Genomic DNA, 26,736 nt, shown 5'->3' with positions numbered 1-26,736 from the left:
AATCCAGGCACAGAAAGAGAAATACTGCATGTTCTCACTCATGCAGGAGCTAAAAATACTTGATCTCAAGGACATAGAGAACAGAATGATAGTACCAGAGACTGGGGAAGGTAGGTGGTCGTAGAGGGTAGGAGTGAAGAGAAATTGGTTAATGGGGACAAACATACAGTTAGATAAAAGAAAAAAGTATTAAGAAAAAAGACTAGGGTGACTATGCTTAGCAAACAATATTTTGTATATTTCAAAGTAACGAGAAAAGAGGACATGAAATGATATCAATGCATAAAAATGACAAATACTCAAAGTGATGGATACCCCCAATACTGACTTGATCATTATATAGTCTATGCATGTAAAAAACACATTTACACATAATACATATTTTATATAGATAAAAAAGTTAGCAGGACTTTTAAGACCCTAAATGCACAAATCCTCTAAATTCTTCTCTTCCAGCACTCAGTGAGTTTTAGGAGCTTTTGAAATTCTAGCCAGTATAAATGTGGAATTGAAACTTCCTGAAGATGGGTTTTTACTCTCAGTTCAATCAGATGGCATAACGGAACTTCCCCTGTGCTAGTCTACTAATTTCAGACCTGACTAATTTCCAAAAAAAAAAAAAAGTCTGATAATCAAGCACTTCTTTTTCTAAAACTTACTTTGTCATTCAAGGGCTCTTTCAGAATAGGATGTTTATCATTCGGGATGATAGAGGAACAGCTTATTATAAGGACCGAGGGAAATGATTCCTGCATTGCTCCTTGGAGATTACCTGCCAAGAGCTGCTCTTAGCAAGTCTACTCTGATTGTGAACACAAGATTGGCAATACCACCATTGTCCATGCATAATTTCTTCCTTCCCCCCACCCCTTTCTACTAGCACCTAACCAGGCACTGTGCAAGGTGCTGGGGATATGCAGGTAAGCAAGACAGACATGATCCCCGTCCTTGTGGTGTTCAAAGATGGACATTTTCTGTCCAGATACTCTTTAAAATCTTTTTTGTTATATTCAGAATAAAAATAAAGCCACATGGAAGCTTTTGGCCAGTAAGGATATCTAAGTATGCATGGTGGAGGATGTAGGCTCTCAGACTGACTCCAACTCTGAGCTTGTGGGGAGAGTTGGAGACTGTAGTAATGAGTGTCATGCTAGCTGTGAGGTTCAACTCTTCAGTTCAGAGGGTTGGCACACAGAAGTTGAGTTTTGATTCATGTTATTGGTTGACAGGTGTCATTTAACCCCTTGGTGATCCTTCTCCCGCCTTGCAGCTATGCCATCCCTTGAAGCTTGGGGATTCTGTCATGTGGCCAGTGGGATGGGGAAGTGGAGGAAAATGCCCATCTGCTTATCTGTCTTGGTTGACTCCTAGCCCTTTGGAGGGAAGTCACTTAGCCCAAGTTAGATGCCAGGCTGGGAGATGTAGTAGTCTCTGGCTGCACAGCCCTCCCTGCAGCAACCCTTTACTATAGCAGGAGGAGCAGGGATCTTGGCTTCAGAGTTACCCATCTCTGTCTCAGAATGATGTGTCTTTGCAAAGTCAAACAGGACACTAGTGGCTTGCTTAGGACTCCTGAGAGCTAGGGGCTTGGTCAGGAAACCTAGAAGGTGCTAACTTTCCTCTTTAGGAAAGATCTATTACACACTTCTTACATCCCCTAAAAGGATTCTGCAAAATGCATGTTTACATGTGTCCCTCAATATAGTTCGGGAATTCCCTCCACTTGTTACATGGGAGAAAACATCTTATCCAAGAGACAAAGGCACTTCATAAGCTGGACATAAATATGCCAACTTTCATCCAACTTTAATAAAACAAAACACGCTATTATTATTTTTTTGAGGTGCAGTTTCACTCTGCCACCCAGGCTGGAGTGCAGTGGCACAATCTCTGCAACCTCTGTCTCCTGGGTTCAAGCAATTATCATGCCTCAACCTCCCGAGTAGCTGGGATTACAGGTGTGCGCCACCACACCCAGCTGATTTTTTGGTGTATTTAGTAGAGACAGGGTTTCACCACATTGGCCAGGCTGGTCTGGAACTTCTGACCTCAAATGATCTGCCCGCCTTGGCCTCTCAAAGTGCTGGGATTACAGGCGTGAGCTACCGTGCCCGGCCAAAACAAACAGTTTAAAAATAACCAATAAGCATTTGGAAGACCCATCCCCCATCTCCATTAATTCATAGTAAAATACTGACAAGCCTGTCTCCACTTTGTTGGCGGAACACTTAAAGTCTTTCTTTGAAAAAGTTCTCTTCTGTTTTTTCCTCAGAGAAACATGTAGCAAAATAATGCTATCTAGTGTCTAATGATGTGTTTCTGCAACAAGGGAGCTTTAGTATCCAGTGCTTTTAATTTATTTTATTATAAATTAATAATGTATATACGATTGGGAGTAACTCATTAAATGTAAGTGTCATAAAATAAGGCACTTAGGTAAGAAAAGTGTGGAATGATTCTGATGCACTCCTGAATGTTACATGAAGTACATAAATCATCTTTGTTTTCTCTCTGCTCAACATAGAATCCAGCAGAGGAGGTGAATGTAATTAGTACAGTTGTATTTTAAACGATCCAGGAAGCATATGAATAGAACTTGCCCTAATATCAGAAAAGGGAGATTACTCTGGCCAACTGGATTTTTTGTCTTTTTAACAAACTCAGCTAGACAGTTTGAGGTGTGGTCACAAAAACCAATATGCACTTTAAATAATTAACAGCTTTCCAAGAACAAGTTCACCAGCTGGAAGACACAGTGAACGCACTCACAGCTGGAACTTCCCTTTGAACAGGATGACCCAGGCTGGAAAATACATCAGAGGAAATTTCCTAGGGACCCTCCTGTGGAACCCCCTTCTCTTTTAGGACCAGATCTGCAGTGGGTTGGGGAGTGGGTGGAGGGGATGCCTGGCCCAAGATGGGATAGGCATGTGGCCCCATCTGTTCTGGCTTATGCTTGAAGTAGACACAGCTGCATTTTGGGGAAGTGGAGGCTGACTCTATGGAGCACTTAGCATAGACACTGGCTATCCAAAAGCATGTGCTTTGATTTTGGTTTAAAAATCCGGCGTAGCAATTTCCAGTGATTCCTCTTCCCACTGGCTCCTGGTTCATTAGCCAAGGAAAGCTTATGTGGAATGTGATATCACAAAATAACATGGGAGAGCATGCAAGTGCCAAAAAGTCTTCACCCTACGGCTCAATTAGAAATGGATTATTACTCAAAGCAATATGGCATGTGCAGAAAGGCCAGCAAGGAAGAGACTGGACAATGAACAACAATAATCACCACTCGAGTAATCGTTGACCAGCAGCAGGGGTAGCAGTGACCACTGTTACTGCAGCACTGACCCAGGGCCGTGTTCCAGTGAGCTGATTTGCACCCCAAACCTTGAAGCCCACTGTGTAAACAGGCATTATTGGCTCCATTTTTTTTTCTTTTTTGAGACAGAGTGTCACTCTTGTTGCTCAGGCTGGAGTGCAGTGGTGCAATCTCAGCTCACTGCAACCTCCGCCTTCTGGGTTCAAGTGATTCTCCTGCCTCAGCCTCCCAAGTAGCTGGGATTACAGGCATGTGCTACCATGCCCAGCTAATTTTGTATTTTTAGTAGAAACGGGGTTTTGCCATGTTGGTCAGGCTGGTCTTGAACTCCTGACCTCAGGTGATCCACTCGCCTCTGCCTCCCAAAGTGCTGGGATTACAGAAGTGAGCCACCACGCCCATCCTGGATCCATTTTTAAATATGAGAAAACGGAGGCTGCAGGAGCCCTTACAAATAACTTACTCAAAGTCATGTGAGGTGTAAACAGTGGATCTGAGAACTGGAACAAGCCTGACTCAAAGCTCATGTCCCTTCCCTCGACACGTGGTCTCATTCCTTTCTATATCCCTGGAGCCTCCTGTGGGTACAACACTTGTAGGTACTCCTGTGCCGCATGGGGCAGGAAGGTGGGCTAGTTATTTGGGAAGCCAGTATAATGTCTGTTTCTATAAAGGGCAGGGTGGTCATTCCAATTTAGCTAGCATTTGTATACAATAAAGGCAAAAGGGGTGCCAGTGGAAAAGAAAAGAAAGAAAAGAAACACATCTGCTTTAGCTTCTGCATGGCACTAGCATGTTTTCTCCTTTTTGCTTTTAAGCTTTCAAAAAATAAAAAGCGTCAAGAGCTTGACAGGACATTGCTGTCTAGACAAATGGATCACCTCACATTTCCATCTGGCTTCCAGCTCATACCTGGAACGTCATGACAATGGTAAGTTCCACTTCAGTTCTCTGCCTCTCCTGTCAGGACTTGTCTTAAAGTTCATCTCTGCCAAGAAAGGCTCCTTCCTCCTGCAACAGCCTAAAATAATGACAGGGCACAATGCTGTCCTTCTTGCTGTGGGCTCCAAATCATCTACCTGGTTAATCTGAACTGAATCTTTATAAGGAGGAAGACTCAGTTACCTGGGGTTCTACTATGTTATCATCATCATCATTATTATTTTATGACCTCCTCCTCCTCATCATTTTAGGACCTCCTCCTTGTCTATACACACACACACACACACACACACGCACACACTAGACACACACATACATACGTGTGTGTGTGTGTGTGTGTATATATATATATATATATTTTTTTTTTTTTTCAGACAGGGTCTCACTGTCACCTAGGCTGGAGTGCAGTGGCACGATCTTGGCTCACTGCAACCTCTGCCTCCTGGATTCAAGCGATTCTCCTACCTCAGCCTCCCAAAATGCTGTGACTACAGGCATGTGCCACCATGTCCAGCTTTGTATTTTCAGTAGAGATGGGGTTTCATCATGTTGGCCAGGCTGATCTTGAACTCCTGGGCTCAAGTGATCCACCCGACTCAGCCTCCCAAAATGCTGGGATTACAGGATGAACTACCATGCCCGGCCCTCCCCCTCATCATTTTATGACCTCATAATCATTATCATTATCATCATCAGAATCATTTTATGACATCATCATCCTCACTTTATGATTTGGAGAGAGCAGTAGGCATGGTTTGAATGAGTTTTGGTATCCACATTAGGAGTCAACCAAAGTTGGATAGGAAATCCCCGGACCAAGAATAGTTTGGAACTTTATACACACTATCATGTTTAATTTTGTTCATTTCAAACACATGGTCTACACAGGAGCTGTGGGAGCCCACAGGAGGGGCACTCAATCCCACAGTAACCTTTGGAAGTGGGAATTAAAGTCTCCATGTTTTTTCAGGTAAGAGCTGAGACTAAGAGCTTTCAGTTGACTTATCTATGACCATGTTGCCAAATAAAGGAAGAGCTGAGTTTCCTGCCTAAACTATCTAATGGCAAGCATGTGTTCTTATCGTCTATCACAATATTGCAACACGGGTTAGTAGCACTCCTACCCCTGTTGCTCCATCCTGCCCAGCCACTGCCTCCAGGTTCCTTCCTATGAGGAGAGATAGTGTTGACCCACTTCTTTCCTAGTAGTATTTCTGGAGAGGTCTGAGGCTGCAGAGAACAGCGCTCTCCTGCCCTTTCTCTGAGCATCTCTGGATTCATTGATAACATGAATGAGTGGGATCAGAGAATCCTCAAAGTAATTTTTTTGATCTTTCCAGGTCTCTGTGCAGATGATCTTTTGCTAAATGTGGTGAGATTTTTAAGTTTCAATGTGCCTATTGGCTGGCTCACTAGTCTTGACTCAATGATGAGAAATCACATGGAAAGTAAGAAATGACTCCACATTTCTTACATCGGGATGGGGTGGTGCCTGAGCATACTGGTTATATCCTGCAAATCTGTACACACTTGCAACTTTTGTTTGCCACCCACATGGGCCCTCCTCCTCATCTGACCCGCACAAAGATTAACTGCTCCTCGAAATCCACCAGTTGAAGGATGCTCCTCTGGGAGACCATCCTTCATTGCTTCCCACCTTTGATTTCACTGTCACACTGATCTCGCAAATATTCACAGGGACCATGGCACTTAATGCTAAAAATGTTATCAAATCCCTTGTTGATAATTCCAGCCTGAGGTAACATGACCCCACAAGAGTCATAATTACACTCATATGGCAGTTATTTAAATGGCTGTTATTCTTCAAACCCACACCTTAAACACAAACATGAGCATTGGAACTGACCTTTCAAAGAATTTCAGTGAAATTGAAATAACATTGCTATAGCTGAACAAGACAAGCTCTGGAGTTATAAGGTTTTAAGACAGATAACCTTCTTAAACTGCTAAACTTCAAGGCCATATCCTTGATATCTGTTCAAAAATGAATAGCAATCTCAGATAATTGGGATATGGGATGGCTGAAGTATAGAAAAAAAGGAGATCAAGAGGTAATGAAAATGTTCTGCTTGCCTCAGTGAAAGCCTAAAAATCACTTGTAGAAAGAATATTCTGAACTTGTCTGTAGGGGTGTTTGGCTGTCATTGAATTTCACTGGGATGAAGCCGGCATCTGTTAACTGAGATGTGGTGGTGGGTGGGGGAGATGCCAGAGGAAAAATAAATGAGCTAATCTGTGAATACCACAATGATAGGATGAAAGGGAAGACTCTATAGAGTGGTGGGACCTGGTGTAAACTCAGGAAGGTGATGTCACCATCTGGGGCACGTGGACAATGTTCTGTTTCATTTCACCACTGAGGTATTCTTGAATATGGCAAGTGTTGTCTTAAAACAGGCAGAGACAACCCAAACCTATTCAGCCTCCCCCATCTCATTTCTTCCTTTGCTGACACCGGTGCCCATTATGACTTCTCATTTACACTTGGAGCATTGATTACATGATTTCCTGTGGCTGTACCAGACATCTGCTACTCAGCTGGCTACCTGTGTGTGTGTGTGTGTGTGTGTGTGTGTGTGTGTGTGAGAGAGAGAGAGAGAGAGAGAGAGAGAGAGAGAGAGAGAGAGAGAGAGAGACAGAGTGCACGGGACATGGCATTTTGCCTTAGGCTAGCCAAATCTTCTGGCTATACATGAGGATGTGTATGCATAATTGCCATTATTCACCACCACACTCAAGCCATGGGCCAAATTACAAACTGTAGTCTTCCAATATTTTGTCAATTTTTTCTAAACCAGTTACAAAAATAAACAAACAAACAACAAAAACATCAACTGTAAGAGTTCCGAATGTAGCTCATCACTTTCTGTGTGGATAATTCTTAGAAATCAGACAGGAAAGGTTGGGTGCAGTGGCTCATGCCTGTAATCCCAGAACTTTGGGAGGCCAAGGCGAGTGGATCACTTGAGAGCAGGAGTATGAGATTAGCCTGGGCAACATGGCGAAACCTCACCTTTACAAAAACTATTTAATACAACAACAACAACAACAAAGAAATCAGACAGGAAATGAGACTGCTATAAGGTAGGAGGAAGGGTGAAGGTAAAGGAAATTTACACTTGATCTTGTCACTGCTGTATCTTCAGTTCCTAGAACAGCACCTGAGACAGAGAAGGTGCTGGAAAGATTTTGTGGAATGAATGAAGTACTATCTCTCTCCTAGGATGAGGGGCCCCGTCACCCTGTTTCCAAAAGGGCCTTACTCTATAAAGAACAACTGTTGATCCAGGAACAACAGGCTGGAATGTGTCTGGGGCTCAGGGTAAGAAACACATCAGCTTTCTGAAATGTGAGGCCTGACAGCAGGAAGGCAGGGAGATGCTGGGCTTTGCTAAATGGGGCTCCCTTGGCAATGCCTTAGCATTTACCATTGTGCCTGAAAAACTGCACGTATATTTCATGGAAAGAAGATATTCCCCATGTTTTCAGAACACTTGAGTTTGGCAAAAATGACAATTAGAATGATTTTTATTAACAGAAGAGTGTGATGTAAGTCTCAAAAAGTTGACCGTTCAAATAAGCTTCATAATACTTCAGGATTCACACTCAAAATTCTTGCTACTGCTCAGGAACTAGGCATCCTGTCCCCTAACAAACAAACACCTGACAGTCATTCCACCTCTTATGTGAATTGGGACCATATGCTACAGCCAGTTACATAATTAGTACCATGAATCCTACTTTTGAAAGCAGCTCTGATTATACCAGAAACTTCTGGAGGCTCCACTTGCCTGGCGAATACAGCCCCAATTCCTTGATCGGGCACCCCAAGTCCTTCCCATTGGACCTTCAGCTGAATTTGGAGTCCCAAGATCTACTGTGCCCTTGTCCCTCACACCCAAGCTATAGCCAGGACAGTCTGCCCTTAGCTCTTGCCCCACTTCCTCCTTATATTTTATTTTATTTATTTTTTTAATAGGAGACTGTCTCCCACTCAGTTGTGAGTTCCTTAGGGTCAAGAACAACAGCTGTCATTCACGTCTGTCCATGTGCCCACATAGATATCAAGGAAGTATTTGTTGACCTGGATTGACCTCCAGCCTTGTCCTTCATTCCATTTTCTACAGAGTGACAGCAGCTGCATTTTGAAAGATCCAATCTGATCATTGCTTCCATGACTCCTGCTGATATTCATACTGGAAGTGAAACTCCTCAGCATAGCGTAGGAGGCTCGCCAGCATCTGCTTCACCTAACTGCCGGGTCTTCTCTATCACCTTACCCCACTCACATCCTACATCCTAGGAAGAGCTCCGTGCTCTGTGTCCAGCCTGTGTCCTTTATGCAGGCTACTGTCTTAGAATATTCTTGACCTTCTCCTTCAGCACCTAGAGAACCACCTGCTTGTCCTTAAATAAATTGTTTCTGGCTAACTTATTTATTTATTTATTTTTTGACACAGGGTCTCACGCTGTTACCCAGGCTGGAGCGCAGTGGCCTGATCACTGCTTATTGCAGCCTCAACCTCCCAAGGCTCAGGTGATCCTCCTGCCTAGTCCCCTGAGTAGCTGGGACTACAGGTGCACCATCACGCCTGGCTAATTTTTGTATTTTTAGTAGAGATGGTTTTGCCATGTTGTCAAGGCTGGTCTTGAACTCCTGGACTCAATCAATCTGCCCGCCTCAGCCCCCCAAAGTGCTGGGATTACAGACATTAGCCACAGTGCCAGGCCCTATCTAACTTCTTCTAAGAAACTTTTGTACCCTGCCCCAGGACACATGTATCTGGGCCTTCCCCCACTCTCAGCTACCTTGCATGCACCCCCACCCTGTTTGGCTATCTGACTCCCTTTCAGGTTTTGGGCTCCTGGAGGACAGAGTCCATTTATCTTGTAGTTCTAGTGTATTGCCTAGAGAAGATGCACAGTAACTATTTTCAGAACAAAGCTCCAGATTGCAACTGCTCCACTCTGCTCTTTAAACGGCCAATGAATGTTACAGCTGCAAGACCCGATGTGGTTCCTGCGTAAGTCTGGGTGGCAAGGTACACACACCCGGCCCTTGCAGGGTTTAAGATGAAAGGCATCTAAACTGCCCTTTTCCATTTCTGGGCTCTACTGTTGCTCAGAATATCTGAAGCAGAATCAATTGGCTGGCTTACAGAAAGCCTGGAACTACAAAAGGCAGAGAAAAACATCTGTCACCACTGCACCGTTCACTTTTTTTGGCAGCCGCGTGATAGCAGAAGGTCTCAGCATTTGCTTTTGAAAACAGGTCATTACTGCTGCAAATTCCTGGAGGACCTTTGGACAAGAATGAAAATGCCCCAGATCTGCTCCAGCTCTGCTGACCTCTCAGATCTGAAAAGCTGCATTCCTGTTCCAGGGTCAGAGGGGCCAGGAGGCTGTGTGTCATCACACCTGTGCTCAACAGTCTCTCCCAAACACAGACCTGATACAGCCACCTCCCTGTGCCTCCCCCAGATGCTAGGTAGTCCAGGAGACTGTGGTTCCCAAGCAGCCGCAAGCATCTCATGACTGAAGCCCTCTGAGTTCTGAGCACTATTGCTTCCTCAGAACATTCCTGAGGCCAGCTTCAGTGAGAAACAGGGAAGATAAGGGTTGGGCTGCCTATCATATTGGAGAAGGAAGCAGCTCATTGTACACCCGGATGGTTGAGTGCTTGCTGGAAAGACTATAAGGCGGGGGCTGAAAACCCATATGAGGTTTGCCCATTCACATCTAATTCCTGACAACAGTATCTGATCATGAGAAGCCCTGATCAGTGTTCTTTTATGCCCTGTGAAGCCACTAGGGCCACAGGTTGATTTCTTCAGGACTGACACTTGCATGCAGCGTAAGGGTTGGCACTCTTGTAGTTTAAATTGGCCACCATGAGGCAGCCAATGAACAAAGCACAGGCAACAGCCTTCAGTATAACCCGCAGAGGCTATCACAACACAGTACTGGTTCCTCGCATTTACACAACATGTTACAGTTTATAGGGCGCTTTCATGTACAGCGTGTCATTTGATCACACAGCAGTCTTTTGTTCAAGACAGTGCATATATCATCACCCCCCATTTACAAATGGGCATCTGAGGCTCTGAGAGCTTTGAGGACTTGACCACGGAGCCTCCTGTCATGAGTGGCAGAAGACCAGGGCTCAAAGAGGACCACGGCTCAAAGAGGACAAGAGCTCGAACATCCTCTGGGGCCCAGTGGATTCACTCATCAGTTCTACATGGTGAGGTGAGTCCTAGTTCTAACATTTGGTAAAATCAGCAGCATTAAAAAAAAAATCTGTAGCTGGGACTCAACAACTCCAGAGCATTTACAGTTAAAGTGCAGCCCGTGGGCCAGCAGCACTAGGATTCCCTGGAAGTTCCTAAGAAAAGTGGAATCTCAGACCCACCCAGATCTACTGAATCAGAGTCTGCCTTCAACAAGACCCCAGGGAGCCTCACAGGGCGTTGCAGTTTGCGGAGCTCTGTGCTGGGGAACACATGCCTTCCTCTCTCCGCTCTGGCTTCACCCTGGGGAAGCAGCTCAGGTGGGGAGGGTTTAGAGAAAAGAAGCTTTCATCTGATTGCCTCCTGATAACTACAAGAAAAGCTGCTGTATTTGTCCAGCTCCCCTCTCGGTGGAACAGGTCTCTGTTCATCTCCTTTTCTTCCCAGCTCCCTGCTGAACACTTTTAGCCAACAGACTCATCTCAAACAACTCAAAATCTCTCTGGCGTTAATTCTGATAAAAGCATGAAGATGAAAGATGTGATTTCAGTCTTCCTTGATCTCTGAGAATCCTAAAGTCTGTTTAAAGTACTCCCAATATGAGCTGTGACAGAGTTGTGATTTCCTAAGGAAGGTCTGTGATGTTAAAATTTTTCTCTCCTTTTGAGGAAGGATCTCTCTTCACCCCTCCAATGGTGTATATGGCTTGATTGACATACTTAATAATTGGCTGGTAAATTAGCAGCTCTGCCTAGCCACAGGGCGAACACAGCTTACAATCAGAAAAAGCAAACAAACAAACAAACGCCAAAAAACAAAACAGAAAAAACAACTTTTTTAAAGAGCTGGAGCAGAATGTGAAGACAGAAATTGGGAAAGGTTTTAACAAGTTTCACTAATTAAGTTGGGATTATCCTCCCTCTTTTACATTGTTCACCAGTTAATAGGGCAGTCACCAGATTGTTTTAATGATTCTTTTTGAGCACTTTTTATAGGAAGACAATAGGTTGAAACCAAGGTGCTGATGTTTTTCTGTGTATGACTAATCTTCAATGACCTTTCATTTTTTCCTACTTTGACCACATAAGCACCACTGATCTTGATTCCTTCTGTGTGGTTTTCAGCACAACAGTTTAATGGTGTCAGGCCTGCCCTAAGTGGCTGGTGGTGACAGTCTTCTCCCCAGGTAAGTGGTAGCCATGGAATGCATTTGGGACAACAGTCAGTGTTACCACTTGGGGGGGCCTCTTTCAGTCTGTTTGGTTGAAGGTAGCAGGAAAGAAGCATTTCATCTTCCCTCCCAAAAATTCTTGATCAAGAAAATGCATATAAGCTCACTTTTAGCATTTCATTAGAGGCAGTAGCATAGCATCCTAATCAGTTTTAATGAAAGGCAAATGCCTAAGTACAAATTAAATACACTTAGGGATACTTAACTGTTAAATACATCATTTACTAAATATTAGCTTTTCTCTGGGACTATTTTACTCTTGCCTTTGGGACAATCTTGGGCCCTAATGATTTGTTTCCTTCTGTTTTTTGGCTTCTATTCAGAAGAGGGTGCATTAAGTGCCTCTTTAGCAATTTCTGGCTGGTCCATGAGCCACTGGTTTAGGTCAACCCTGAGGATCAGAATTCTTTGCACCAAAGCCATTTCACTAAGGGGACACGTGAGACTGGCCATGTGATTCTATTCAAGCTCCATCAGGGCCCCCTCCTCCAGAATTCATGCTGTGATTTACAAGTAGGTCTTTTAAAGGAGCCAGGCCAAATTCCCTCTGAACATTAAAAAAGTATCACACCGTACTTCCAGCTACAAGTTTACAGGGACAAAATGGTCAATTCCCAGAAAGAAATTCTGGTCCAGGTGTAGACCTCCATTTCCAAACCTCTTTGTTCCTTGGACCCAATGATGTTTTTAGCTATCTTGTATCTTCTAAGGGGAACTTCAGGACATAGCAATCTTACGGGGGTATGTGTTTGGCAGAGTGGGGTGTGGTGGGGAAGAAGGCAGTGGTGAAGGAATGAAGACTCTTAAATGCTCAATTTCTCCTCACCTCTGGGACTGATAAAAGATGAGTTTCCAGGGCCTGCTGTGTCACCTTGGCCAGCATTCATTTCTGGTTTTTTTTTTTGACTAGGCCTGATTTGGGACAGCCCTTGACATGGCCCACAGAAGGCCTCCACTTTGGGGAAACACCAGATGCTCTTATAGGCACAGATGAGCGCCATGGGTCAACACCGACAATGTGACTCCCGGGGAGGGCTGCATGAGCCCTCCTGCATACTGAGGTAGAGGTTGAGGTCAGGGTTTCTGGCCTCTTTTTGAAAGGGACGTCATTCCAATGGACTCCATTTGAGAAAACAGAGTCAACAAAGTCCAGACACTGCTTTGGTTTTTACCATCACAGTGGGAGATATCCGGACCCATGCAATTACATACCCGAAGCAGGGCATGTCTTGGGATCAGAAAGAGGATGAGTCAGGAAGTCTCCGCAGCGAACATCTCCGTGAGGAAAGTCAGCTACAGGAAGCGACCGAGTGACCTGGCCCCATGGCCTTGCGGTCCTCACCCCAGCTTGCTAAGGGATGAACTGCGCTACACAGTTCTCCCATTTCTAAGCTTTCTGGGAACCTACTACTTGCTGTCTCTGGAAGACACTGCTGCCTGCTTTTATATAAAGGGGCTCCCAGGGCTGAGGGGCAGGAGGCAGAAAGGCAGAGGAACGAGGCGTTCACTACCCAGGGTAGAGAGAATTCGGGTCCCTACCCCACTGAGAGAGCAGGTGCATTCACTGCGACATCTCTCCACGGGCTCCCACTGTCTCATCCCAGCGCCTGCCACCAGGGGCAGCTCTGCAGAGTCAGCGCTGGATGGAGCAGCCCCGGGTCAGGAGGCCTCCTCATGCAGGACGCGCTTACCTGTATCTCTGCTTCACAGACTGCTTCTCTGTGGACTTGCAGACGTGCCCCACGTAGTACAACGGGAAGAAGAAAAAGTTCCAGTTGGTGGCAAACCACGTGAGGGTGAAGGGCGCGTCGAACTTCCTGAAGGTCAGCTTGGCGAGCTGCGTGGAGCCCGCCCACGAGGAGCACACGCACAGCACGACCGCCACGCCCCAGAAGATCTTCTTGAGCTGCGCCCGGGAGCACGTCCAGCAGCGGCGGCTGGCTCTCCCGCCGGTCTCCACCCCGGCCGGCGCCTGGGCCTCCGCCAGGCCCGGGGAGTCCCGGGGGCGCTCCTCCCCTGGGGAAGAGAAGGGCGTGGTTAGCAGGGCCTGCAGACTTCACCCCTGCACTTAGCAGGGCGCTGCCCTGCAGCCATTGTCACCGCCAGCTACCTGGGGGCCGGGGGAGATAGCGGGCGCAGGGGCGGCTTCTAGGACGGCTGTGTGACACCAAGCTGCAATAGAAAACGTTTACACAGGTTTTCCTCTTCTCCAGAACCTCCGCTCTCCAAGTGTGGTCCCTGGGCCGGGCAGCGTCAGCACCCTCCCCAGTCCGTCCCCGGAACTTGTTGGAAATGCAGAATTTCAGGGCTCACCCCAGGCCCCCAAATCAGAACCTGCATTCCTCAGGTGATCTGCGTGCTTTGGGAAACACTTCTCCAGAACACAGAGCGGCTGAAATACCTCCACTCTCAGTTGTGTCAGCTGACGAGTACTCACGTGCTCCTGGGTGCGGGGCAGTACTGGGGGCTGGAGATTCCTACAGGGCGAGGTCTTGACCTCTAAAAGATCCCAGTACCTTGACAGAGGTGGCCTGTTACTTAAAGGCACAGTTGGCCAACACTCTCTCCTCTTATTTTGTATGTAGGGCAAAAATAGACTTCGCCACTCTTACTTTTCTATCTGCTTTAACTGGCTTCCCGCTGATAGCCTCCAGTCCCACTTCGAAGCTTTACTTAAAAACCACAACCTCTGGCAGCTGGTGTGTGACAGGCCACAGACACTCCATTCTAGAGCTGTGTGATTTCTGGAAACCAGGCTGCAGCCCAAAGCTTGGCTCTGCCGCAGTGTTGTTTCCGCAGACCAGAGGAAGGTGAAAAGGCCTTATTTTCCACTGTTTGCTTTTTCATTCACGACTGTGTGTGTGTCAGTCAGCTGGAAATTTAAACAAAGCTGTAGCTTGTGTCAGGTGTAACTATGGGTGGATGCAGATTTCCAGAAGGCCGTGTACCTGCCTTTTATAATGATGTTGTGCCTGGCACCTAGCTGAATGGAGGCACACTAGTGCTAAGAGGCCATTTTCACTCTAGGGGAGGAAATGAGTCCTGAATAAATTGGGGTCAAACGTGCTTTCTCTACATTGTTTAAACTTGATTAAAATAATTTTAATAACAAACTGAGTTTTGTATATCATACTTTCTGAAGCATTATGAGTCTATGAGGCAAAATTGTGATTAAATGTAACCTATTTTTCAGGTGTTAACTAATATCGTTAACCACTGGCTGTGCTGTATCTGTTTCAGCCAAAGATAAACCGAAGCATTACATGGCTAGTCAGAGATAATGTACTTTATTGGGTCAAATTCTATTTCACACCGTCCCTATTGTGCTTCATTACTTGCTTTATTAATAACCTCTGTCCTTCTCTTACTTTTCATGTGCTCACATATCCAAGTTGGAAAGTCCCTGGAAAACCAAATGTCTTGCCACCCTCTGAGCTTCTGACAAGCTGTCTGTTCCTGCATGGGCTGCAGGGCAGAAAGATGTGGAGGACAAAAAGGAAGATTGATTTCCAGCCTTTTGGGGGATCTGTGTGCTTATGCCCTCCTACCAGGATCTCTTGACGTTCCTCACAGTGAATTCCCACAACTTAATGCAATTGCAGTTTCAGACAGAAGCATGCACATTTCAATTTACACACGGATTACCTGTCATTTTGAATTAGCATCTGCAGCTGTTCATTATCGGGATAATTTGCAAAGTGTGTTGGAGGTTAGAGGGGTTTGTCACTATTAGCATCACTGTCAAAAACTCATCCTGAAAAGATGATTGTAGAGATGAAAAAAAGTTCACAAAAATAAAATGCAGTTTCACGGTAATAACTTCCAGTGAAAGAATGAACTCCAAAAGAGGCTGAATAAATTCAGCTCACAGCATGTTTCTTCATTGAATGTTTTCATTATAGCAAATTAAGCTTTAAAACGTAGCAAACTAGGCAGTGAGGCTGCATGGCTTTTACAATGAAGGAGAAAATCATCAAATCATGTAATTTGGTATTGCTACAATATTTCTGTGGATTTGGATTAAAGAAGTTGTTCTCTAACTTTGTAACCTCTGGATCCTCAAACCAAAGGAATATGAACAAAATACAAACAAAATTAAGACACTTGGAACTAAAGTCACTACTCTGTTATTTGAAAATAACCACATTATAAATAGAACAATGTTTTACAAAATGTAATGCAGTTAACAGGCGTTATAAGGAAAAAAGATTCCACGCTTGGATAGATTTGGAAAACACCAAGTAGAACAGACAGATTCCTTTGCTGTAGGAATATTCAGGGTCAATGGATATTGTGAATTTCCAGGAGGCTGCTTCCCATATTATTTAAATTGTAACACCTGTGGTAGGGACTACTGTACTCTGGAATACACTTTGGGAAACACTGGAATATACCCATAAAGAATAATAGACAACCAAACCCAATTCATTGCAAACCTCCCACTTCACTAGACTGTGTCTCTTATAATAATAATCACTTATCGGTTCCATTACCTCATTCTTCATACTGCTAAACACGTCGTACCTCATGTAAATAAAAAGTATTCTTTATACATACACCACAAAATTGCTAAATAGTAAAAAGAAAAAGCAATTTTTAATGATGTTAGCACCCAGAGATACCACAACTGACATTTGCTGCCGCATTTCCCCAGTCTTTTGTGTCTGTGCAACACACACACACACACATACACACACCCCTCTCAGCAGAACTGTGCCCCTAGCACAGATGAACACACAAACCCATTCACACACCCACACTGAAAAATTGGGATCACACTGTGTTTTTATCTTTCATTTATTTAACCTAACTTAAAATGAACAGCATGCACTTTTTACATCTCACAGCCCTATGTACAGTGCAATGCATCCTCAGAGCCTTTCAATCAGACAGGAAATTGCTGTGAAACATGTGCCCTGTGCCAAGAGCTTTGGGTGGTCTATAAATAAGTGTAAAGCATGATTCCCATTCTTCAGGAATGGACTGTCTATGTCAGAGTGACGAAAGATCCATGAAGGAATTACAGAACAATTATGTGTAAAATAGAGATTCGGACTATATAACAGGAATTCTGCAGAGAGTGTGGTCAGTGTGCACTGGGATAACAGTGAAAAGAACCAGAAGAGGCAGGTGGTTGGCCTGGGCCTTGGAGGATAGAACATAAAAGTAAAAAACAGGAGCAAAATTCAGGGTCAGGAATACCCATGACCTGACCAGGGGCAGTGAGGATGGTGGTGAGATCTGAAATTCACTGCCACCTCGTCACTCTGCAATGCCTCATCTTGCTTTGGTTAGACATGCCACAGGAGAAACTGCCAGGTTTGCTGAAGGGACTGGAGCAAACTCAGATGTCGACTGATCCTACTTTATTAGGAAAGTGCAAACCACAACATCCATAACAAAGTAATACAGTTAGTTGAAGAACAAATGTAGAGTGACACAACAATTTTGCTTATCAGATGCATTTATTTTCTACTATTGGAAGTGCATCCCACACTTCACATCATTTCCAGGGTCATTTTCCATGAACTGGCTTACTGATGCTCAAACAGATTTCAGACAGAAGGAGTTACAATGAGGAAGGCTATATCTCTTTTCAGAAGCCTTTCAAATCTTCTAAGTGTAGGAAATTTCTGTTTAATTCTGCCCCCCACCTCCAAAATTTCAGGTCAAGTGTTGCCTTTGTTTGATTTCACTCCTTTATCACAGTTGAAAGAGGCAGTGCCTCAAGGAAATCAATGCCAAAATTAGCCTCACACTATTTACTGCCACAGCTCCTGGGACCATTGGTATGCAACTAGAAATACTACTTATGTCACCCTCACCTTCACTCTCCAACACCCCTTCCCCACTAACAATTCCTCTGTTTATGATCATCTTGTGCCTTAAATTCTAATCTTGTACTTTAGCCAGCAGTTCTAGGAGCAATGCAAAGCAGATTATACACTCTAGCCCAATGCTTATGCTGACAGATGCTGTAATTGTGGATTCAAGCATCTCCCTGAAGCTGTATCACCTCTAAATTCTGTTTATGCGACTTAATTCATCCATAAATGCTGGAGGACAGGTGGGTTCATCCCAGTCCTGTTGCCTGAGTTGCTTCCATTAAGCATGTATGTGTGTGTGTGTGTGCGTGCGCGCGCGCGAATGCAGGGGGAGTGTTCTCATGTGCACTTTATATACTCCATGGCATGGTGAGATGTAACCATGCCTGTGTGTGAGCTTCCATTTTAGCCCTGTCTCAGTGTCCTGAGGGCTGTCAGGCAATTTGTTAAAACTGCATAAATCCCACCACCTGCAAAATCACACTTTTTGCTTGTGACCAAAGAGAGAAAGGATTCACACTCTTTGGTCAAACAGAAGTAGTACCTAGAGGCAATGTCTGTGTAGCAGAAGGAAACTCTAGGTCACAATGGGTGAGCTGAAGGTCTAGTTTAGCTACCAACTCATTTGGGTACCAAAGCATACCCGTAGTCCCATGAGCTGTCCACTGCTTAGGCCTGAGAAAATGGTGAATTGGGTGCTTTTTTTTTTTCTTAACGTAAGTCACTTCTACAATGAAAAGTAAGAAACACTGGAAAGTCATTCATTCTCATCTCATAAAATGGCCCTTTTGAACTTTCAAGAGACCAATAATGTTTCTTTTATGAGCTTCCCCGAGAATAAGTGGACCCTTGTTGACTCCTTTCTGAAAAAGTCTCCAGGGAGTTTGCCCTTAGAGAGTGCTCAAGTCCTTTCTTTCTTTCTTTTTTTTTTTTTAATTTTATTTTTATTATACTTTAAGTTCTAGGGTACATGTGCACAACGTGCAGGTTTGTTACATATGTATACACGTGTTATGTTGGTGTGCTGCACCCATCAACTCATCATTTACATTATCAAGTCCTTTCTTTAGGGTAAGGGACCCAGAGCGGGGATCAAAGACCACCAGCTGGCTGGTGTGAACCAAGCCTTTCTAATGCAAAGGAGATAGAATTGCACAGGAAATGGGAGATGATGCCTCGCAACTGACATCTATCTCAGTAAGGTCTATAGAGTTATTTTATTTGTTTACGGCTTTATTGAGATACAATTCTCATAGTATAAAACTCAGTTAACTACACGACTCAGTAAGTTTTAGTAAATTTGAATTGTGTAACCATTACCATAGCATCGTTTTGGAACATTTCTATCATGCCGAAATGAGTTCTTGTGCCCATTTGAAGTTCTCCCTGTTCCCACCCTCAACCCTAGGCAACCATGAATGTGTTTTCTGTCTCTACAATAATTTGCATATCCTGAACATTTCATATACATATACAGACTTTCACATCTGACTTCTTTCATTTAACATCATGTCTTTGGGGTTTATCCATGTTGTAGCATGTGTCAGCGGTTCATTCTTTTGATGCCTGAAGAGAATTCCATTGTATGGATATACCAAATTTGGCTTATCCATTCATCTGTTGATGGACATCCAGATTGCTTCCAGTTTGGGGCTGCTATGAAGAATGCTGCTATGAACATTCACCTATAAGTCTTTGTGTGGATATATATTTATTTATCTTGGGTGGACTAGTTTTTAGGCCACTCATTCAACAAATCTTAATTGACCACCTACTTTGCGGTACAAGGCAGATACAACTTTCCCTCATAGAGCTTGCTTAGTCCAAGTGGCAGTGCTTCAAGTACCCATATCTTAGAGGATTAAGGTCATCTAACTGCGTCCAAACAGGACACAATTAAGAGCTGCTCTGGAAACTACAGTTCCACCTTCCCCCATCCCTCAACTCCTGCCCCTTTTTCCTAGACTGCATGAAAGACAGGGTCTGATGAAAACTTTCCCATTTATTGATTACTGATGAGTACACCATCCCAGGACCTGGCCAACAAACTAAATAGCTTTTGCAAAATGAGAAGCTTGGAAGAAAGCTTTTGTTTATGGCCATTTGCAAGTGTAACTTATCTTCCAAACAATCCATTTCAGTCTTTGTTTATCTTTTCTACTCATTAAATACTTGCTCAGTGAATTTATGTGTGACATTATTTTTAGGCAGTGATGTAGAGGAAAGGGGAGGAGACTTGCAGAAAAGGCTTTCACACATATAAGGCCAACTACGTGCCCCGAACATCCCAAAGCAATTCGCACTTCACGTGTCCCAACCCACTTGCCCTTGCCAGATCATCCATATGGATTCCTGGACTTTGGGTCAGAAAACACTGCCACCATTCACACGTGGCCAAAGCCCCAGTCATGCTCCTGACTTGCACAGGTTCCAGGGAAAGAACAGATCTATGGATAATTGAAGTTAGATGTTGACCATGGGTCAAGGAAAAGGAGAGAGAATAGAGAATTAAAGGGGCAAGTGGTGGTTAGACACCCAATACATGCACTGCAGTCTCTGCCATTAGATGTTATATATCTTTTTATACCCATCACAATGGTGGAGATCAGTAAGATTGTTTCTTTTTTGCATATTGGACAGCTGAGGTTCTGAGAGTTAATATCCCAAGGGTACAAATCAGTGAGAGGCTAAGGCACAGTTTTAACTTGGTTCTGTTTGACTCCAGAGCATCAATGAGAATCGAGAATGTTCTCATTCCTCTTGTTGTCCCCTTTGAAAGCTGACCAAGGTCATGGTGCTGAACACCTCATTCAGAACTGCATGTCACTAAAGAGGGACTTCAGGTTTGCAGAGGACAGAAACACGTTTATAACATGGAAGAGACTGAGTGTGTATGGGACTCTGCACTAGGATTTGCTGTTCTGGAAAGAGGGCACTATGGACTGAGTGATTGTGTTCTTCCCAAATTCATGTGTTGAAGCCCTAACATCCAGTGTGGTTGTGTTTGGAGACGGGGCCTCTAAGAAAGTAGTTAAAATTAAAGAGTCTGGGTGCAGTGGCTCATGTGTGTAATCCCAGAGGTTTGGGAGGCCGAGATGGGTGGATCGCTTGAGCCCAGGAGTTCAAGACTCTGTTGGCAACACGGCAAAACTCCATCTCTACAAAAGAAAATATAAAAAATTAGCTGCGCATGGTGGTGCTTGCCTATAGTCCCAGCTGCTTGGGAGGCTGAGATGGGAGGATTGCCTGAGCCCAGAAAGTCAAGGCTGCAATGACAAGTGATTGTGCCACTGCACTCTAGCCTGGGCATGGGAGTAAGACCCTGTCTCCAAAAACAAACAAACAAAAAACCAAAAAAGGTTAAATGAGGTCATAAGGATGGAATTCTAATCTGGTAGGATTAGTGTCCTTATAAGAAGAGACACCAGAGGGTTTGTTTTCTGTCTCTCTCTCTCCATACACATATCAAGAGAAGAAGTCATGTGGGGACACAGAAGGCAGCCATCTGCAAACCAAGAAGAGAGCCCTCTCTAGAAATTAAATTTGCCAGCACCTTGATTTCAGATTTCCAGCCTACAGCACTGTGAGTAAAAAAAATGTCCTTTTTAAAAGCTATCCAGTCTATGATATGTTGTTATGGCGGTGCTAGCTAATACAAGGGGGTTACGGTAGAGAGTGTACTGTGCTTGAGAAGGTGTAAAGCTGGACAAAGAGCCACCACTCTGCAGAATGTGTATGACATGCTACAGATGGCAGAGTATTTATTTTGATAACCTATTAGGAGAAGAAATAACTTTATTGGATTAGAAATATTATATGCTATCTTATACTTGTTTGCCTCATGTGAATTGCTTGAATCTTTGTTGTAAAGTTATTTCTGGAGGCAGTGTGTAGAGTTGGGAGAAAACATGGCAGTTGTGAAGTTGTGTTTAAAAACAAAATTAGTGTTTTGCACTGGGAAATTATTCCTCTGATTAGGATAAAGAATTAGGAGGTGAACAAAAGTTGCTTTTTGGGGATGGAATGGGGTGGTGGAGGCTTCTTTGAGATGCGTCTGATCTACTCTGAAGCAGTCTGAGAGCTGGTAAGAGTCAGGTCTTGATCTAGCTCAGTTTTCCTACTCATCATCACCATCTCAGTAATCAGATATCTAAATCGGCATTTCTACCTCACTTCCATTTCCTTAGAGGTCCCTGAATAACTCTCAAAGGGCTGAATAACTTCATGCAGTGGATTTAAGACAGTCTTGGAATGTACTCAGCCTAAGGTGAATCATGACTCTTGAGAAACTGACAGGGTATGGGTAAGCCTTAAATAATACTGTTTGTGCCTTGGGGCAAGAGTCAATGCCTCCCCTTGGGAGGAAGCAGAGCACTGTGTTTTAATACTTGGTCTGAAAGCATCTGAACTTGAGCGCATCAGTTTTAATCTACATGTACTGCTAGTTATGGCTTGTGCAGTCTCCTGGAATTTCACCATTTTCTGTGGCCTGGGCACATGATGCCTCCATAGACACAGCCGGTACTCACAGTTGGTAAACCTGGTGATGTTTTGGTGCTGCTAATGACCTGCACACAAAACCCAGACAAATATGCTGGTGTTTTTCCTCATCAATTATTAGCATCTCCAGATTCTTTGGCTTCTATGTGTACTGAAATTTGGCTGTTGGAACGCAAAGGATGAACCACAGTTTTACGGGAGGGCAGGTTATAGATAGGACAGTACCTCCAGGCAAAGACACTGCCCACTGCTGCAGCCTGAGGGCTCTTGAGGAAGAGGGGCATGCTGGAGCCTTCTCCTGTGGAGTTGCCGGCCCACAAGACTCATCATGGCAGTTCTGGACAGCTATGGGGGGATGGGGGCATCTCTGGTCCTCTAGTCAGAAGAGGTATGGGTTTTGGTTGGATGATGTGTTAGATGAAAATGAGCAGAACAGAGCAAAATTAAAACACCGTTTTCTCAAACATACCTCCAGTTCTCAGCAGAATCGTTGTACATCAACAAGGCAGGACTAAACTTGCTTGGTCAAGAACCAAGGTGGGGTTGGTCTTAAGGTATTAAACGTGACCTCTCAGGCTTAATCTCCTACCCAAGGATAGACAATCTGAACCAACAATGGTTGACATGTCTCAGCTCATTCCTGGGCATCAAGGCTTTAACACAGAAACATGGAGACTGGGACCAGCCCCAGGCAAAGCTTGGAAGTTGCACAGCTTCTCTTTGGCATCCTTCTGTACCTCTTTTTATGCCATCTCATCATCTGGGGTTCCGTCTCGTGGAGCAAGTTGTACTCGTGTAGCTAGTCTTTCCATCCCCTGCTCAAATGCCAAAATCTACTCTCAGAAAGAGCACCTGTTTGCATGCACACATATGCTCACATACATGCACATGCTCGATTCCTTATTGTTCCTGGTCTCAATTCCTCAAAGCTCTGCTCTCTGACTATAGCTAATGAAGGGTTTTAATCAGATAAACCAATCTCTGCTAACGAGTAAGCTACTTAATGGACTGTTAGAATGTTCCTGCTGAAAGAGACAATGGAAGATCTATTATAATCCTCTTTCTTTGCAGCAGGAGAAGCCCAGGCTGCAAGAGGCCAGGCGACATGTCCAATATATTAATTAGCTAATGGAGGAGCAGAAAATCACACTTGAATGTCCCCACACCTCATCCAGTGTTCTTCCCTCCAGTCCCTTCTCCTGAGCTACACGATGTCTTAACCAATGGAAATGTACTATGCGCCAAAAAAGCTTTTAAGAATTAAATCTCTTCTTGGCTGTCCCAATAGGGCTGTTCTGAATCCTTTCCCACCTCTTCAAGTCTTCAAGCCCCATCCATCATTTGCGGCAAACAATGACACTTCCTACGTTACAAAGAAGATCAAAGTCACCAGCACGGCTCCCTTAGCTTCCCCTCTCTGAGTCTTCATGATTCTCTGTGTCTTTGCCCATTAAGCTTTCTCTGCTCCTTTTCAAAGACGATCATTCCCTTTCTCTGTCTTGTGCTTCCTCCCCTGGTATGCTGCCTCCTCTAGGCCAGGCCACTGGTGCATTAATTTTTGCATCAATCATCTTTCTCTCCGGGCAACCTCAGACCTGCCCTGGACTCAGCCTGGCTCTCTCAAAAGTTATCTCCCTCCCTCTTAAAACAGCATAGCTTCTCAAACCTCCCTCACTGTCAAACACTTCAACCAAGTATCCAGTAATGCCCCCACCCACCCTTGCAATCTGGCTTGCAGACCAGCACCCACTTAAAACTGTTTCCACAAAATCACCCTCTCTTGGCTGCATCTGACACATCACTCTCTCTCTTTCTTCTCGATTTTCTTCCAGTGGTCTCCATGCCACAGTACTATCTGAGTTCTCTGGTCTGGATGGTCAAACTTCTCTCCCGACTCCCTTATCTCCTAAATGTGCATGGTCACCAGGATTCTGTCTTTGCCCATTTATTTCCATATCACATGATTGGTTCCTCAGGCTTCACCGCCTCTTTCTGCCACCTCCCTGCCTGCTACATACCTGTGTTTGCAGGCATTGGCTTCAAACTCAACTTTTCTAAATGTGACTCCCCCATTTCTCCCTCCCAGATGTGTTTCCCCTCCTGTCTTCACTGTTCCTCCTAATGGCATCTCCATTCCCAGAATTGTTCAGGCATAATCTTCAAAGCCGTATTTCATGGCTCTTTTCAGCCTTCCTACTTCACACTCTCACCATGGCCTGCTGATTCCTCCTCTATCCTGTCCTTGTCCTTGCCATCAGATGGTACAGTGGTCAGGATGTGGGCATACCACGTGGCAGTTGTCTCAAAGAGTGAGTTACCTGATTACCCTGCAATCCTATTCCTCACTGCACAGTGGGAATTACGTTAGGAGCCACTGCAGAGGCATGTTGTGAGGACTGAATCGGCAACCCAGGTCAAGGGCTCATGGTGAGGAGGAAGCAAATGTTACTGCTGCGGTTATTACCATGAGCTCACGGGTGGACTGCTGCTGTCACTCCCCAACATGTCTCCTTGTTGCCACTGGACACTTTCCAGCAGGGTTTTAAAAATTTTTCGCTATACCTTCAATATGACACGCACATGCGAGCATGTACACATGAGCACACACACACGCCCCTGAAATGAAAGCGTCTTGGATCCACTCTGACTCTTATTACATTTGATAGACAGTGGCAGTTTTTATTCTATTCTAATTCCTTTAATAAGAAATACTTATTGCGACTGATGGAAGAGATTTCATAACCCAGTTTGAACACCGCTACTGCCCATGACCGTCTCTTTTCTCAGTCTCAGATGGTGTTTTCTTCTCTTCTCTGGCTCCCCGTTTCAATCTTCTCTTCCGAGTCCAGCGTTCAGGATGCCTCAGCGTCTGCCCATGGTCTAGCTTAACTTCCCCTCCTCCTGCTTCTTCTGATCACTACGCTCTGGCCCAGTAGACTGCCTGCTGGTCTCCCAGCGCCACCCTCTCCTGGCTCTGCGCCTTCGTGGCTCCCTCTGTCAGGAAATGCTATGGTCTCCCCTCCCACCTCTGTCAGCCCAGGGCAGAGGCAACCTCCTCTACCATGCCATCCTGACTGTGCTCCCAGGAAATTAGTTCCAATAAATGTTTAACTGTCACCTGGAGTGTGGTGACAAGATGAATTCTGAGGCCACATCCAGGCTCAGCAGGAAAGAGTATCCTGTCAGATTAGGTCATTTTGGCAAAGAAGGGGGTAATGATGGCAAGCAAGAGTGCTGCGTAGGAGCCATCTGCATCCCAGCCAGAACTGAGTTCACGCTCAGCTGAAATGCAGCATTTGCTTTATACTTCTTCCACAGAATCAAACACATTACATTTCAGTGTGCATTCTTTATTGGTGTGCCTTTCTGACATTCCTCACTCATTTGGAAGCTCTGTTGGATCAAGGATTATGTTTCACTCCTCCTAGAGTCCTCACAAACATCTGGTTCATTCTCTTGGATATATTAGGTAAAATATTTGATCACGACATGAATGACTTTTGCCACTGGAGTTTCAGATCTAGGGTTAGCCAACCAGGGAAATATTTTGGGTTGAGGGAAACTCTTTGGCAGTATACTTCTCAAGAATCCTCTTGGACTGGGCCAGCATCCTGGGTCTTCATATACTATTAATTGAGCATTCCAGGATGACCGTCTTATCCTGTTGACAGGAACAAGGTAGTCAGACCTATTCTGGGGGCAGCTGAAACCACCCAACACTTCCAAAGCAGAGGCACTAAGAATATGACACACAGCTATGGGGCCCATGAGCCCCTATGGGGGTCCCAATCACTGAGTTATATTAGTTATATTACAGTGGGAGGTTTTTTTTTTTTTTTTGAGATGGAGTCTCTCTATGTCACCAGGCTAGAATGCAGTGGCATGATCTCAGCTCACTGCAACTTCCGCCTCCCGGTTCAAGCGATTCTCCTGCCTCAGCCTCCCAAGTAGCTGGGACTGCAGGTGCGTACCACCACATCCAGCTAATTTTTTTTTTTTTTTTTTTTTGAGGCGGAGTCTCGCTCTGTCGCCCGGACTGGAGTGCAGTGGCCGCATCTCAGCTCACTGCAAGCTCCGCCTCCCGGGTTTGCGCCATTCTCCCGCCTCAGCCTCCCGAGTAGCTGGGACTACAGGCGCCCGCCACCTCACCCGGCTAGTTTTTTTTGTATTTTTAGTAGAGACGGGGTTTCACTGTGTTAGCCAGGATGGTCTCGATCTCCTGACCTCGTGATCCGCCCGTCTCGGCCTCCCAAAGTGCTGGGATTACAGGCTTGAGCCACTGCGCCCGGCCCCAGCTAATTTTTGTATTTTCAGTAGTGACAGGGTTTCACCATGTTGGCTAGGATGGTCTTGCTCTCTTGACCTCGTGATCCACCCGCCTCGGCCTTCCCAAACTGCTGGAATTACATACAATGGGAGCTTCAGGGAGCATTTACTGAACATCTACAAAGTGCCATAAGCTGATAAAATTATCTTTCCTTCTCAAATGAAAAGGAGTTGTGCAAAGGTTTTGCAACATTTGCAGCCAGGTAGATACAGATTTGAAGCCTGGGATCCCTGTTTTCTAATTACAGGACCTTCTGTGAATGATTTTTCTGAGCCTCAGTTTCCTTATTTATAAAGTTGGGTAACAATACTTACCCTTGCTTAGGGAAAAAATAGAGA

At 44.7% G+C, this 26,736-nt stretch overlaps 1 protein-coding gene across 2 annotated transcripts in view; it reads right to left on the bottom strand.

Annotated features, from left to right (window-relative positions):
• The window catches only part of SLC35F3 (solute carrier family 35 member F3), a 404,617-nt gene that overhangs the window by 79,060 nt on the left and 298,821 nt on the right, over positions 1 to 26,736 (bottom strand). For both annotated transcript variants that reach the window (XM_010383549.2, XM_010383558.2), the window contains one exon: positions 13,438 to 13,762. In XM_010383549.2, coding sequence (XP_010381851.1) covers positions 13,438 to 13,762 — 325 coding nt within the window. The remainder of the gene's footprint in view (positions 1 to 13,437; positions 13,763 to 26,736) is intronic.

The sequence above is a fragment of the Rhinopithecus roxellana genome, chromosome 8, assembly GCF_007565055.1.
Source record: "Rhinopithecus roxellana isolate Shanxi Qingling chromosome 8, ASM756505v1, whole genome shotgun sequence".
NCBI lineage: Eukaryota > Metazoa > Chordata > Mammalia > Primates > Cercopithecidae > Rhinopithecus > Rhinopithecus roxellana.
The sequence above is the reverse complement of the archived record's forward strand: the minus strand, read 5'-3'. Positions and strand labels throughout refer to the sequence as shown.